This window comes from Dromiciops gliroides, chromosome 2 (genome assembly GCF_019393635.1).
Source record: "Dromiciops gliroides isolate mDroGli1 chromosome 2, mDroGli1.pri, whole genome shotgun sequence".
NCBI classification, from domain to species: domain Eukaryota; kingdom Metazoa; phylum Chordata; class Mammalia; order Microbiotheria; family Microbiotheriidae; genus Dromiciops; species Dromiciops gliroides.
The window spans coordinates 158,501,468-158,516,966 of NC_057862.1; the positions used below are offsets into that span (position 1 = coordinate 158,501,468).

Sequence of the window (15,499 nt, forward strand, 5' to 3'; positions counted from 1 at the left end):
TCCTAGAACTCGTTTATAAATTACACTCTTCTTCCACCAAGAACTCGAGAAGCAGAGAAATTTTAAAAGCTGAGATTTCTATAGCACTGTGGATAAAGGGAAGTTAGCAAGCTATACTGAGATAGGCCTGAAGGGTTTCCCTTTCCTTTATACAGCAGACTTCTAAGCACAAACCGAAAATAAGAGTTGATCAGTTCATCCAGGGGTGATCAGGCTCTGATGAATTGACTCACAATAACTCACAAAAGACTCAAATGTAAAGCAGAATGGAAATTTATTGGTTTACAGAGGGGAAACACTGGTACAATATACTCTTCCCTGTGGAAAAGTATACTAGAGAAACCAAATAACAGATCAGACAGCTGCTTGGTGAATGGAAAGTGAGAGTAAAGGAAGTTGGATGGTCCTGAGAGGTATTTTCATCAAGATGAGAGAGCCCAGTGAGGCAGTGAGGCCTTTTCAACTTCAGGGTATCTGTCTTACAACAATGAGGATTAGTTGTCTGATCCTGCCCCAGGCAGTGCTTTTTCTAGATTCCATGCAGACCATCACCATTCTGTTTGTACTTATCATCATAACACTCCGCCTCTTCATTTAAATATACTTTAACAACCTGGTTCTTTCCAAGTTTATAATTTATTTACACTGATTACATTTTAGGTACATTGCCTCGCAAGCAAAATGCTATTAGGAGACTTTTTATTACTATGTCCTGAAACTAAGTCCTGAACCAGGCTAAGTAATACCATATTTAAAAAGTGCTATTGAATAAGCTTCAAAATATGTTTCATTTGACAGTCTGCCCACAAAACTGATCAGTAAACATGGAGAGCAGTATCATGCCTTGACAAATAATCTTGCTTTGATGAAAGGAAAGACCTTTTAAGATTAAAAACATTTCATAATCACACACATTTTGACTTGGTAGCAGGAAGGCTGCTATGGTAGTTTCTTACCACCTACACACAGTTTTTGCTAACTCAAATAAAGTAAGGGGTGCCATAGTTCAGATTTTCAAGTCTCCATAAAACTATTTACAAATGACAGCTGAATCCTCAACTTGCAGCCAAAAGTTGGAATGATTCTGATCTGCACAAAGTACAAAGGGCACTGGAGAGCATGACTGAATCACAACTATAACAACCTCCATCTTCATAAGCATTGTTATTCCCCTTTTTGATTCAGGGACTAAGCAGGGAATCTTAATTTTGCATTTAAAATAAGAGGGACTCTTTCCTGAAATTATTTAGTGGAAATCCATCCTTGGCACACAGAATGATTTTCCCATTCCTATTTATAACTCTGGTGCTCAGATAATCACATTGCCACAGTATAGAAAGTCTCAAACCTATAAATTACATTCCAAAAGTTCATTTGTAAAGTAGTTGTTTGGAGCTCAGAAAGTGTTCCCATAGGGAAAAAAAAAAGTGGCTAGCCTAATAAAAGCCTTTTAACAAATATTACTGAGAAACATTATTCTAAGTTCCAAATCTGAAATGTGCTAGGAATAAATTTCCCTTTTGGCAAGAAAAGAATAATATCCCTGTCACACTAACTGCTATGTCTGCTAGCTTTCCAATACAAGAGGAAAGTAAAAGAGCCAGGGCCACTCATTCCTAATTCACCCCAAGAAGCTTCCTGGACGCTTTCCTGGCCCCTTACACCAGTCATTTCTATATTTCAAATCGGAAGCACTTAAATATGCCTAACATCCTCCTGCTTATTCTGTCTTGAACTGATCAATAGCTAGGCCAAAATCTGTTCACATACAATTTTTTTTTTTAATTCAAACCTTATTCCATTCAAAAGGTTTTGAAATTCAGTGGTCTCTGGGAGAATAAAAGGAAGGGGTGAATCACAGTTAAGTCAAAGAAAGCGTAGTACTTAACTGCTGTGTATAACAAATAATACCAAATCAGAACAAGTTTACAATGATTGAGGGAAAATATACACAAGTTTCCTTATGGAAAATTATGGTTTTATTTTTCCTCAACATACATCGAGAAAACAAAATGAAAAGGTTCCACAAAGCAGGCCGAAAGAGTATGTACAAAAGTGAACGTGCCTAATGAATGCCCAGGTACAAGAGTGTGTGGACTGAAGATTCTTCCAACTTTGGTCCAACCATCTCATGACCTTTCCAATAAAGGTGATGCGAGGTCTTGGACAGTTTTTGAATTTAGCTGAGGAATGGTGCTGATCTTCATGAGTTTGCTACTTGCATATTTATTCTTGATGGCCTAAATGATTTCAAGTGAAGCAATGTCAAGATGTTAATTCTAGTCATTCCAAAAACAGTTGATGAAACATAAAAATGTGACCCAACATTGATTCTACAGAGAGGATTATTACCCCCTGAGAAATGGAGATGTGGAAGCTCTAAAACATAACACAAAAGACATTTTTGTCTATTTTACAGTTACAGGGTCAGTTACTCACAGATGTTATTCTGTTTAACCCTCACAACCACCTTACAATCATACCACTTAATATTGTTTCCTCCCATATTTATTAATAGGAAGAAAAAATGCTTGGGGGGATCCAAAGAGTAAGTTTTATAGACTCTGCTCCAAGAGAGCAGAGAAGATCGTAAACATCTACTTTGCTATAATCAGTAACATAGCCATAAAGGTTACTTTCAGAACTGCCATAGTCAGCAGTAAGGACAAGTAGAACCTAATGATTATTAGGTGAAAATCATCAAGGACCTGGAAGTGACTTATTAGCACCAATAGGGCCCCAAAGGGGACAACATCCTGCCCCACCAGTGCATGACATTCTTGTCAATCACACCTACAAGAAAGTGCATCAAGTCTTGGGGCAAGTAGCACTATTCTTTGGGTAACTAGAAGAGAACAAGAAAGCCCAAAATAAAGGGCTGCCATATATGACGAAGACAAAGCGCAATGTGTCCAGACAGACAGTACAGGGATCAGCTGAGTTGCCTTAAGGAGACCACACGGCTCTACCAGCCACTTAGAAAGCCTTCCATAAATATTTCTGGTTACTTGTCTACCACACAGTCCTAGCTGCCTTTTGATTTTTTTTTTGGAAGCTCAAGATACTAAAGTGGTAGAAGCATAAATTTGAAAGAATAACAACTGGAGAAGACCCCTACAGAACTAGTCAAAACCTCTCATTTTAGAGGAAACCAGAGCTCAGGGAGGTACATGTATATGCCCAAGGTCATACAATTGGAGAACTGCTGGTAGAGTCAGGATTCAAAACTAGATCTTCTGATTTAAAATAATTAAGTCTTCTGCTTATGAAACTCTGATAAGTCCCAAATACTACTATATTTCCAGAGCTGACTTTCTCAGGGAATTTCTTCCCTAACAAAATGCCACCCCAACTCTATACCATAAATATGTAAAAACCTATTGCAGGAATGGCTTTCCATATCTACTGAATAAGCCATTTATTTAAAAAACCCCAAACTGAAGAAGGTATAATACTTACAATAAATTTTGTCAAGTTTTCATTTACTTTTACTACATTCTTGGCCATATGCTGCATCACTTCCAATACATCATTCTCTGAATAACCAGTATAATACTGTTGCTTTAGGCTCTAGAATATACAAGTAGAATAAAGAGGTGAGTGATTGTCCTAAGAAAGGAATCTGTCATACTTCAACATAGCTTGTTTTATGAAGAAAATATGAAACCTTCTAAAAGAAGACTCTCACCATTAAAAAAACAGAGGTCCTCAACCCTGACTACTACAAATCAGACTGTCAGAGCTCAAACAGCATCTAAGGATCTATCTCTCAGTTTATAAATCAGGACCATGTCTCCATTCTAAGACACTAGACTAAGCGAAATTTTCAAATATTTTTAGTGCATTGGTTCTTTTCACAGAATAATATAGAACCATATTTCTATAAATAAACCTTTCATCTTAGATATTCAGAAGTATATTACATTGAGCAAAAATGTAAACGGCAAGGTAGAGTTATGTCAAGTCTCCTTGCACTCCAGCCTGAGGAGCCCAGGTATCTTTCTATCTCTACAGCTGAAAGCTCAGGCCCCTGCTCCTATGTGTCTCATTACTGTTTAATGTACAAGATTTTATCTGAAAAGATTCAGAAATAGGAAATAAAATGTTTTCCTACAGGGATTTCTGTTCTGCTCTACTTAAGACACAGCGAACAGGAAATCACTAGACCAAACAGCTAAATTCAGCCAGGCTGACAGGCTTCAGCTTACAAATGTTTTTTTTTGTTTGTTTGTTTGTTTGTTTTTTGCGGGGCAATGGGGGTTAAGTGACTTGCCCAGGGTCACACAGCTAGTAAGTGTCAAGTGTCTGAGGCCGGATTTGAAGTCAGGTACTCCTGAATCCAGGGCCGGTGCTTTATCCACTGCGCCACCTAGCTGCCCCCTTTTTTTTTTGTTTGTTTGTTTGGTTTTTTTGCGGGGCAATGGGGGTTAAGTCAGCTTACAAATGTTAACAGGACCTCAGTTAGGTCCTAAGATATATATATATATATTTTTCCCTTTTGTAAGGCAATTGGGGTTAAGTGACTTGCCTAGGGTCACACAGCTAGTAAGTGTAAAGTGTCTGAGGCCGGATTTGAACTCAGGTCCTCCTGAATCCAAGGCTGGTGCTCTAACCACTGCGCCACCTAGCTGCCCCCTAAGATAGCTTCTTAAAAGCCAAAGTTCATTCCTTCATATACAGATTAAGAGTGAACTCTGAAAATTATACTGAAGCAATGCAAAAGAGCTAGGATTTTTGAAACAAACCCTAATGAAGATCAATGAGAGTTTGAAGACTAAAGAATGGGTATATTCCACAAGGGCAGGTTACAAAGAGTGAAGCAATTAAGTTGAAATGAGCACAGCCTGAAATGAACAGCTGCCCCCTTTCCTCGACTCAGGGCTGTGGGAGGCCCTGAACTATATCATAAACTTGTAATGAAATCCTGCACTCACCCATTTCCCTTGACCTAAAATCTTTTGAGACAAGCAAGAAGCAGCAGCAGCTATCTCAGAAGGATGATAATGCACCATGTCGTAGTCAACAATCGTCAGCTCCATCAGGTATTTGGCTAATGTATGCTGTTCAGCATCTGCCTGTGAAAGAATCACAATTCATTAAGGAGTCAGAGTTGTTAACTCTGAAAAATCAGTCAAGAGAGACAGCATGGTAGAATAGAGAGAGAGGCAACTTCTGGGTCACAAAGTCCTACATGTCCCAAGACACTGGCTCTGTGACCCTGGGCAAGTCTCAACTTCTCATGGTCCAACTCCAGAAGATTAATATTACAAAATAAATATTGATCTGCATTAGGAGAGAGAGTTTCTGCACTGGGAAATTCCTACCCCAATGAAACTGGAGGTCTTACTTGAAAATTAATCCAGATCCAAGTTATACAGATGCAAGTCCACCTTACTCAACCCCTTCCTGGGCACTGAAAACTGGTGCATTTTGTAACACATGAGAGAAGCAATGGAAAAGGAATCTTCATGAATAATGTTATAAGCTTTTTGCAGATTTTCACAAATAATGTAAGCTTTTTAAAGATTAAAAAGACACTTCTAGTAAATTCAGTTTCCTATGAGATAAATGCAGGTAAGGTAGTTTAAATTGTAAAAGCTTCCAAATTAGCAGTCAAAATAGCAGTAATTCAAAATCTTAACTGTTAGCTGCAGTAAATTGAAGAGACTCACCTCACCAGCTTTTGATGCTCGTCTTAAGAAGTGAAGTGGAAGTGGTCGGCCCAATTCAAACTTCAATTCTTTCAAAATCAAAATTTCCATTTCTCGGATTTGAGAGCTAGTATATGCATTGTCTGTGATATAAACAAAGTCCTCAACATTTGGAGAGAATATCTCCTCGTACTTGGAAGCCAAAAGCAAAGCCGTAACTCCAACCAACTGAAGCTTCTTCCGAGAGACTGGTTGAACCTAAATGAAACAATGTTTCTTCTCTTACAAATAGAGCAACAGGAGATCAAATCCTCCCTTGCACCCTGCAAATTAATGAAAGGGATTCTAGAATCTAGGAAACCTATGTGGGAAAGACAGTGGGGAGAAGGACTTCATAGAACTGGAGGATTCTCCTTCATTCCCCAAAGTGAGTCAAGCTGAGATGCTGAGAGTCCTGCCCTCCTGGACAGTGGTGGCTGGGGGAAGAAAAAAAGTTCTTCTTTATTGTTGCAGCCCTCTGATTGGTCTATTCCCCCTAGGGTAAATCATACTTATAAGTTATGGGGGGGGGGGGGGAATATTCTATAGGGGGGAGAAAATTTCCAGCTAAATTCTTTAAAAATTTATGTATCTAAATATTATAGTCAAGTATGCTATAAGCTTTGGAATTCCTTTTAAAACTATGATGTGTTTACATCAACTAAACCAAAACTTTAGGTTAAATATGGGAGAACTGTTCATCTGTGTGGCTAAAGTGAAATTTAGGTCCTTTGTACCCCTAGCAAAGGATCATACAAACTGGCCTTGAGAGGCAAGTCTATACATGTTCTAATGAATAAAAAAGTTCAAGTTGTTTAAGCTACTACTTTAGCACCTGAAGCTTCCAAACTTTCTAAGCTACAGTTTACATGCTTCATCTATAAAAACTGTGAAAGGAGAAAAGAGACTCTAAACATACCCTCCAATTTAGCAAATATTTCCTAAGTACCTACCATATGTAAAGCACTATAAATTATGAATAGGAAATATGCAAACTCAACTTTCTTTTCAGGTAACAGATACTTAAAAGTTAGCAAACCAGCCCAAAGACATTAACTAAATCATTGGTATAAAGTTTCTAGTATAATACCTACTTGTAAGAAACGATCCATGATTGCAATACACATGTAAAGAGTTTCCTGCAGAAGGTGAAATTTGGAATGGACTTGTACCAACCAATCAACTAGGATTGCACGCATACGCCCATTGATGTCTTTTCCATCTAAGAAATGTGGGTTTATAGATTGCTGAACCTACAAAATTTAAAAACAATGAACATACTATTGTCATGGATTGCTATGGATACATGCCTCCAAATTACCACAAGATTCTATACATGTAAGCAATTCTACCTCAAGTTGTCTCAAATACTGGTAAATATCCTTAACATAGTCACTGCAAAGCTGAGGATTCTCCCAATCTTCATCATCAATGTCTTCTATCTTGCATAACAGTGCATTAGAGAAAGCCTGGCACAGGTCTTCTTCCTTCATAGAAACATCCATAGGGGTTGGAGACAGACCCTAAAACAAGAGAAATTACAATTACAAGGGCATACAAAAATAAAAGGATGTAAAAAGAAAGAAAAAACAGATTTTATATTTCAAACCACTTTTAAACTTTTTTTTTTTTGGAAAACAAAAGGAAGGAAACCTCTTTTTTAGGTTTAATTGAAGATACCTGAATGAACAATAATGGCATAAATCAACTGCAATGAGTTACAGTGCTAAGGTTAATCATTCAAGTAATTGTTTGCTGGTAATTTTTTTTGAAAGCGATGCCAGAATACTTGGGGAAAAAAAATCACCTAAACACCTGGACCCAGAAACTACCAAGGTGAGAATACACATTAACAGAGGTAGTTTCTGCAGAATGTTTTCTTTTTTTAGACTAATTCATTCTAAATGGAGAAATCACTTGGGAACTGAAAGATCAAGAAAGCTTGTTTTTCTTCTTCCAATCTATAGGTAAACAGGAAAAGTGAAGACTGAATAAATTGCATAACCTATTATTTAAACTTCATATGCTGATCTAACAGGAAATCTGTTTTATCAAGAAATTAATACAACTAGGATATTTTTTAAAATTTGAAATGTACATATGTGTAATTAAAATAAAAGACTATTGATGAATATAGCCTAGAGCTATAGCTATCTGACAAAAAGCCTGTAACTACCTGAGATAAAGAGGCTATAAGAGTATAACGGTAAAAAGTTAGATTACTGAACAATGTTCCTTGTTTATTATTTGCATTTAGCCTAGCAATTTAGTTCTATCTTAAAACTCAGAATTTTTTCACTCATTTTATGACAAACACTAAACATAAAAATCAAAGGACCAAGTTAGTTTTCCATCAAAAGAAAACTTTAGCTCAAATATTTGAGCTAAAAATACTTATTTTCCATTTTAATAATACAATGATGGGGCAGCTAGGTGGCAAAGTGGATAGAGTGCTGGCCCTGCATTCATTTTTCTTTTCTTTTCTTTTGTAGGGCAATGAGGGTTAAGTGACTTGCCCAGGGTCACACAGCTAGTAAGTGTCAAGTATTTGAGGTTGGATTTGAACTCAGGTCCTCCTGAATCCAGGGCTGGTGCTTTATCCACTATGCCACCTATCTGTTCCCCTGGCCCTGCATTCAAGAGGACCTGAGTTCAAATCCGGCCACAGATACTTGACACTTACTAGCTGTGTGACCTTGGGCAAGTCACTTAACCCCAATTTCCTCACCAAAAAACAAACAAAACAGCAACAACAAAAATAATAATAATACAATGGCAAACCATACAGACACCTAAAGACTTCTCAAAAATAAAATGCAATACATTTTTTAAGGAATGAGTCTTGATCTTTTTTGTTAGTCACTTGAAATAAATGATCTAGTCTGACCAAAGCCAAAGTGCTATGGTTAATTGCAGTCATGGTCACAAAGGGCCATTTTCACATTTCTACCTAAAATGTTCCTTCTGAAAGATTGTTTAGATAAGAGAAGAGTGGGTAGTAGAAAGACTGCTCTGTCCACTGCAAAAATAAAACAGACCATTTTAAACTCAGGCCTCTATTATCCCTACTTTTGTTCTTCCAACCAAAAACTTCTCATTCTAAGGCTGAGATTCATCTACTTTGACAGATGTGTAACTTTGGGCTTGTAATTTAACTTCTCTGAACCTACTTCTTCACCTGTAACACAGAAATAATAAGAATTGTCTTTTCTCCTAAGATTATGAAGAAAGTGTGTGGTAAAATGTAAAGCACCATATTAACAGAGGCAATCATCTACTAGTGGGTTATCCAGAAAACACTGGTTTAATTGTAACTGAGGGAACTAATCTAATTCTGTGAAGGAAATGCAGTTGTGTCCATGTATAAGATTTACATATTGTCCTATCAGCTGTAATCATAATGAAATTATTCTGTTTAATGTGGGTGATGGACTACATTATCTTGAGGGTCCTTTTCACCTATAAAAGTCTAGTATCCAGGGGGCAACGAGATGACACAGTGGATAAAGCACCGGCCCTGGATTCAGAAGGACCTAAGTTCAAATCTGGTCCTCAGACACTTGACACTTACTAGCTGTGTGACCCTGGGCAAGTCACTTAACCTTCATTACCCTGCAAAAAACAAAAAACAACAACAACAAAAAATTCTATTATCCAAATTAACCAAATTCAGATGTCACAGGGGTATGACAGAGATACTACCCCTTTACCTTAAAGCTCACATCTAAGTCATTCAGTACAAATGCCAGACATATTAAAAACTTGCTTGCTCAAGCTCAGAAACATAATTCCTGGAAGATCTATTTTACACTGGTAGACAGAAAACTCATTAAGAAACACAGATTGGGGCAGCTAGGTGGCACAGTGGATAGAGCGCCGGCCCTGGAGTCAGGAGTACCTGAGTTCAAATCCGGCCTCAGACACTTAACACTTACTAGCTGTGTGACCCTGGGCAAGTCACTTAACCCCAATTGCCTCACTAAAAAAAAAAAAAAGAAACACAGATTGTCAGGGCAGCTCAGTGGCGCAGTGGATAAAGCACCAGCCCTGGATTCAGGAGTACCTGAGTTCAAATCTGGCCTCAAGGCACTTGACACTTACTAGCTGTGTGACCCTGGGAAAAAAAAAAAAGTCACTTAACCCCCATTGCCCTGGGAAAAAAAAGAAACACAGCCTGACTGAGATCCTATTCTGAGCTCAATAGTTCCTTGAGACCTCTGGGCCAACTATTCTTAGGTAGAATTTCTGCTACTCAAGGAATCTAGGAGTTTTTGAAGAATCAAGTCAACGAGTTACAGTAAAAATGCTTTTGAAACACCAAATGTGAATAGAAGAAAACTAGCACACTAATGAGAGGGCACCCTGGAGAATGACTGAGATGAGTAAAAGTTAGACATAAAGAAAATAAGAATGAAAAGTTGCTATGTTTGGGGGATGATCTACACAAAAAACTCACCAACAGGCTCATATTTGGTACGAGTCTTGGTAAGATCATGAGATCATAGGTCTAAAACCAGAACGGACATCATCAATCATCTAATCCAACCTGCTCATTTTAACAACAGTGAAAAGAGGCCCAGAAAATTAAATAACTTGTCCAAGGTCACAATAGTAGTAAAATGGCAGAGTCAGGATATGAATTTAGGTCCACAGAAACCAAATCTAAAACTCTTCCATAAGTCAAACTTCTCAAATATAGCAGAAAGTTAGAGAAATATTACACATACTTAATGATTATTGCTTGTTGTTGTTGAGTCATTTCAGTCATGTCTGAATCTTCGTGACCCATTTTGGAATTTTCTTGGCAAAAATACTGAAGTGGTTTGCCATTTCCTTCTCCAACTCATTTAAATGTGAGAAAACCAAGGCAAACAGGATGAAGTGACTTGCCCAGGTCACACAATAAGTAGCTGAGGCCTCAGTTGAACTCAGGTCCTACTGAGTCCAGGGGTGGCAATACTATCCACTATGCCGCCTAGCTTACCTGATTACTGCTTGGGTAGGGTCAGATAGGAGTATAACACAAAAAAATTTGTGAAAGTAAAAATTAATAAAATATGATAGTTTTGACATAACAGATTTTTCCTTTAGTTATTAAATTTGCTCTAGGTATAACACATTAAGAAAATCACTAAGAGTACTTAGAAAAGAAATTCACCAAGAGGCCATCTATTCCCCACTGGTTGCATCTAACATTTTTACCATTAGAAGAAATAAAGAAATCATTGGAAAAATAAGATAAATGTTACTACCAAAAGGATAACCTAGAACAGAGATTCTCAATTTGGGGCCCATGGATGGATAGATTATAGGATATCTGTGAACTTAGATATTAAAAAAGAAAAAAGAAAAGAAAAACACATCTCTATTCTCACTAAAATGTAGCATTTCCTTCAGTTACAAATGTAGGCAACAAACATTATGAGGAGTCTAAAGTTTTACCAGACTATCAAAAGGGTCCATGATGCAAAAAAGGTTAAAACCCCCAAACCTAGAAGGATTTAATCTTATTACATAAGCTAGAAAATTTTCTCACTAGGACAGCAAAGTTAGTGATGGGACTCCAACCAGGAACTTCCATTTACAAGCAAAGCCTCAAAGAAAAATCCAGATTGTACATAAACCCATCAATAATTCCTAGATCTGGGCAGCTAAGTGGCGCAGTCGATAGAGCACCAGCCCTGGAGTCAGGAGGACGTGAGTTCAAGTCCTGCACCATACACTTAACACTTACTGGCTGTGTGACCCTGGCCAAGTCACTTAACCCCAACTGCCTCATCTAAAAAAAAAAAAAAAGAATTCCTAGATCAGACCAAAGATTTTTAAAAAGAGTAAAAAATTATTTCAAAAATCAAATAAGAGGGGCAGCTAGATGATGCAGTGGATAAAGCACTGGCCCTGGATTCAGGAGGACTTGAGTTCAAATCCAGCCTCAGACACTTGACCCTTACTAGCTGTGTGACCCTTGGCAAGTCTCTTAAGCCTCACTGCCACACACAAAAAAAAAAAGTCAAATAAGAGCAACAGAGGAAAAACTGGGAAAAGAAATAAGAAGTATGCAAGAAAATTATGAAAGTATAACAGCTTGGTTAAAAAAAATAAGTCAACAAAAACACTGAAGGAAAAAAATTCCTTAAAAATCAGAACTGACAGGGGCAGCTAGGTGGCTCAGTGGATAAAGCACTGGCTTTGGATTCAAGAGGATCTGAGATCAAACCCGGTCTCGGACACTTAATACTTACTAGCTGTGTGACCCTGGGCAAGTCACTTAACCCTCATTGCCTCGCCAAAAAAAAAAATCAGAACTGACCAAATGGCTAAAAAATAAAGAAATAAACCTCACTGAAAAAAATTACTCTAAAAATTAGAATTGGTCAAGTGGAAGCTATTGACCCCATAATACATCAAGAAACAATAAACCAAAGTCAAAAGACTGAAAAAATGTAAAATATTTCATAGGAAAAACAACTGACCTAGAAATAAAGAACAAGAAGAGAAAATTTAAGAATTATTGGTCTAGGGGAGCAGAAAGACATTAAACACACAGAGCCTCCTGATACAATTACCCCCAAAACAGCAATAAAAGAACCCCTGGAACAGAAAAAAAAAAAATACGGGCTGAGATTATTTTCCAGCTATAGATAGATTACAGGGGGGCATGCCAGACTACGAGTAAAGTCCAACCCGCACCAAAAGAGACCCCAGGCATGCCACACCAGAGGAATTTACCCCAGAGCCTCTGAATCAGCTACAGCACCAGCGACTTCTGGAATTGAGTGTACAGTCGGGTGAGAGGGCTAAACAGCTGCCTGGGGCGGGGGACTGTTGTGTAGGGGTATCAATGGGACCTAGGGAGGAATTTGGCTGTCTCAGCCCAGCAGGGAACCAGGAAGAAATCCTGAGCAGCAGGAGGCCCAGGTTGGGGAGAGGCGCAGGCTGGTTGAAGCTAAGAACCACACCACAGAAAGCTTTGCTGGTTGGTTGTTTAGTAAGTAGGCTTGAGGTTATCTTCAGACCAGAGAACAGGCCAGACTAGAGAAAAACCTGCCCTCCCTCAAATCAAAACACCTGGGACCCTCTGAAGCTGGGAACAGGAGGCAAGAAGCAGAGCCCCCCAGTGGAGAGTTTAAAGTCAAGTAAAAGATGAGCAAGCAAAGAAACTTCAGAACTATAGAAAGTTTCTTCAGCGACAAGGAAGATCAAGGTGCACCCGCAGAAGAGGAAAACAACCTCAGGGCCCCTACATCCAAAGCTTCCAAGAAAAATATGAACTGGTCTCAGGCCATGGAAGCTCTCAAAAAGGACTTTGAAGAGAAAGTAGGAGAGATAGAACGAAGATGTAGAGAGAGGGAGGAAAGAATGGAAAGAGAAATGAGAGCAATGCAGGAGAGTCATGAGAAAAAAGTCAACAGTTTGAAAAGTCAAATGGAAAAGGAGAATAATTGCCTAAGAATTAGTATTGAACAAATGGAACCTAGTGACCTTATGAGAAACCAAGACACGGTAAAGCAAATCCAATTGAATAAAAAAAATAGAGGGCAATGTGAAATATCTCCTTTGAAAAACAGCTGACCTGGAAAATAGATCCAGGAGAGATAATTTGAAAATCATTGGACTACCTGAAAACCATGACCAAAGCAAGAGCTTAGACACTATCCTCCAAGAGACTGTGAGGGAAAATTGCCCTGATATTCTAGAAGCAGAAGCTAAAATAGAAATTGAAAGAATCCACCGATCACCTCCTGAAAGAGATCCCAAAAGGAAAACCTCCAGGAATATTATAGCCAAATTCTACAACTCCCAGGTCAAGGAGAAAATATTGCAAGCAGCTAGAAAAAAGGAATTCAAATACTGTGGAGCTCCAATAAGGATAAAGCAAGATCTAGTAGCATCTACATTAAAGGACCAGAGGGCATAGAATATGATATTACAGAGGGCAAAGGAACTGGGACTACAGCCAAAAATCACATACCAAGCAAAACTGAGTATAATCTTTCAGAGGAAAAAATGGGACTTCGATAAAAAAGAGGTCTTTCAGGCATTTGTGATGAAAAGACCTGAACTGAATAGAAAATTTGACTTTAAAATACAAGATCCTGGAGAATCATAAAGAGGTAAACAGGAAAAAGAAATCAGGAGGGACATTAAAAGGTTAAACTGTTTACATTCATACATATATTCACATGGCTATTATGAAGAAAATTCTCTGTCAAGTTCAAGGAACTATATAAAAATTATGATGAACAGGATGCTATCAGAAAAACCTGGAAAGACTCACATGAACTGAAGCAGAGAGAAATGTACTGTATACAAAATAACAGCATTAGTGTAGGATGATCTGCTGGGAAGCACGTGGTTATTTTCAGCAAGGCAATGATCCAACATAACTCTGAAGAACTTATGAAAATTGCAGACCATCTACAGAGAAAGAACTGATGATGGTATCTGAAAACAGACTGAAACACATTTTTCTTTTTACAATTCCTTAATCTGAAGTTTTGTTTTTATATGTTTTCTCTCACAACCTAGCTAATGTAGAATTGTTTTCCATGATTACTCATGTATAATTTATATTGAATTGTTTGAGTTCATGGGGTGGGAGTGGGGAAGGAAGGGAGGAAGAGAAGTTGGAACACAAAGTTTTTTTTAAAAATTGATGTCAAAATTTGCTTTTACATGTAATTTGGAAAATAAAATTCTAAAAAAAAAAAAAGTCATAAGACCACGAATCACTAAAGCCATTTCAGAAATGTGGAATTATGCAAATAAGTTTGAATTAGGCAAATAAAGTTACTAAAATGTCCCCCCCCCCCAAAAAAAAAGAATTATGGGTCTAACTGAAAGTCATCAGCAAAAATAATAGCGTCAACATAGTATTTCAAGAAAGTATAAAGGAAAACTGCCCAGATATTTTAGAACTAGAGGGCGAGCTTGAAACTGAACAAATTGGGGCAGCTGGTGGTACGGTGGAGCACCGGCCCTGGAATCAGAAGGACCTGAGTTCAAATCCGGCCTCAGACGCTTAACACTTACTAACTGTGTGACCCTGGGCAAGTCACTTAACCCCAATTGCCTCACCAAAAGAAAAGAAAAGAAACTGAACAAATCAATTTGGTTGCCTCCTACAAGAAATCCCAAAATGAAAATTTCCAAGAATATTACAGCCAAAATCCAGAGCTCCCAAGTCAAAGAGAAAATACTTTAAGGAGCCAGAAAAAAAGAATCCAAATAATGTGGCTCCACAATCAGAATCACACAAGATTTGACAGCTACAATGTTAAATAAAGGAGTGGAGGGCTTGAGCCAGGAATACCACTACTAGGTCTGTATTCCAAAGAGATCAAAGAAGAAGAATAAGTATATTGAAAAGTATTTATAGCAGCTCTTTTTGTGGTGGCAACGAACTGGACACTGAGAGATATACTGAAAGATAAAAGCTAAAATAGATTTAATTAAAAGAAAAAAACAGGGAAACTATACTATGTGCCACCAATATTATTTAATATTTTTTTAGACCATTTAAAATAACTAGAAAGTATAAAATACCTGAGAGTATACCTGCCTATCAATTAAGGAATGGCTAAACAAATTATATTATATGATTGTGATGGAATATGATTTTGCTAGAAAGACATATATGAATTGATGCAAAATAAAGTGAGCAGAGCCATAATAACAAGGTACACAGTAATAGTGACACTGTAAAGATAGTCAAATGTGAAAGCCTCAATAACTCTGATCAATTCAATGATTCACCAAAATTCCAAAGGACTCATGATAAAAAATGTTATCCACCTTCAGAGAGAGAA

The 15,499-nt window shown here is 37.7% G+C and overlaps 1 protein-coding gene across 1 annotated transcript in view; it reads right to left on the bottom strand.

The window, feature by feature from the left end:
- Positions 1 to 285: 285 nt before the first annotated feature.
- The window catches only part of CCNB2 (cyclin B2), a 28,525-nt gene continuing 13,311 nt past the window's right edge, over positions 286 to 15,499 (bottom strand). The window contains exons 4-9 of the mRNA XM_043980131.1: positions 7,043 to 7,213; positions 6,785 to 6,943; positions 5,673 to 5,909; positions 4,935 to 5,075; positions 3,460 to 3,570; positions 286 to 2,240 (exon numbers count right to left, since the gene is read on the bottom strand). Coding sequence (XP_043836066.1) covers positions 2,130 to 2,240; positions 3,460 to 3,570; positions 4,935 to 5,075; positions 5,673 to 5,909; positions 6,785 to 6,943; positions 7,043 to 7,213 — 930 coding nt within the window. The 3' untranslated portion in view covers positions 286 to 2,129. The remainder of the gene's footprint in view (positions 2,241 to 3,459; positions 3,571 to 4,934; positions 5,076 to 5,672; positions 5,910 to 6,784; positions 6,944 to 7,042; positions 7,214 to 15,499) is intronic.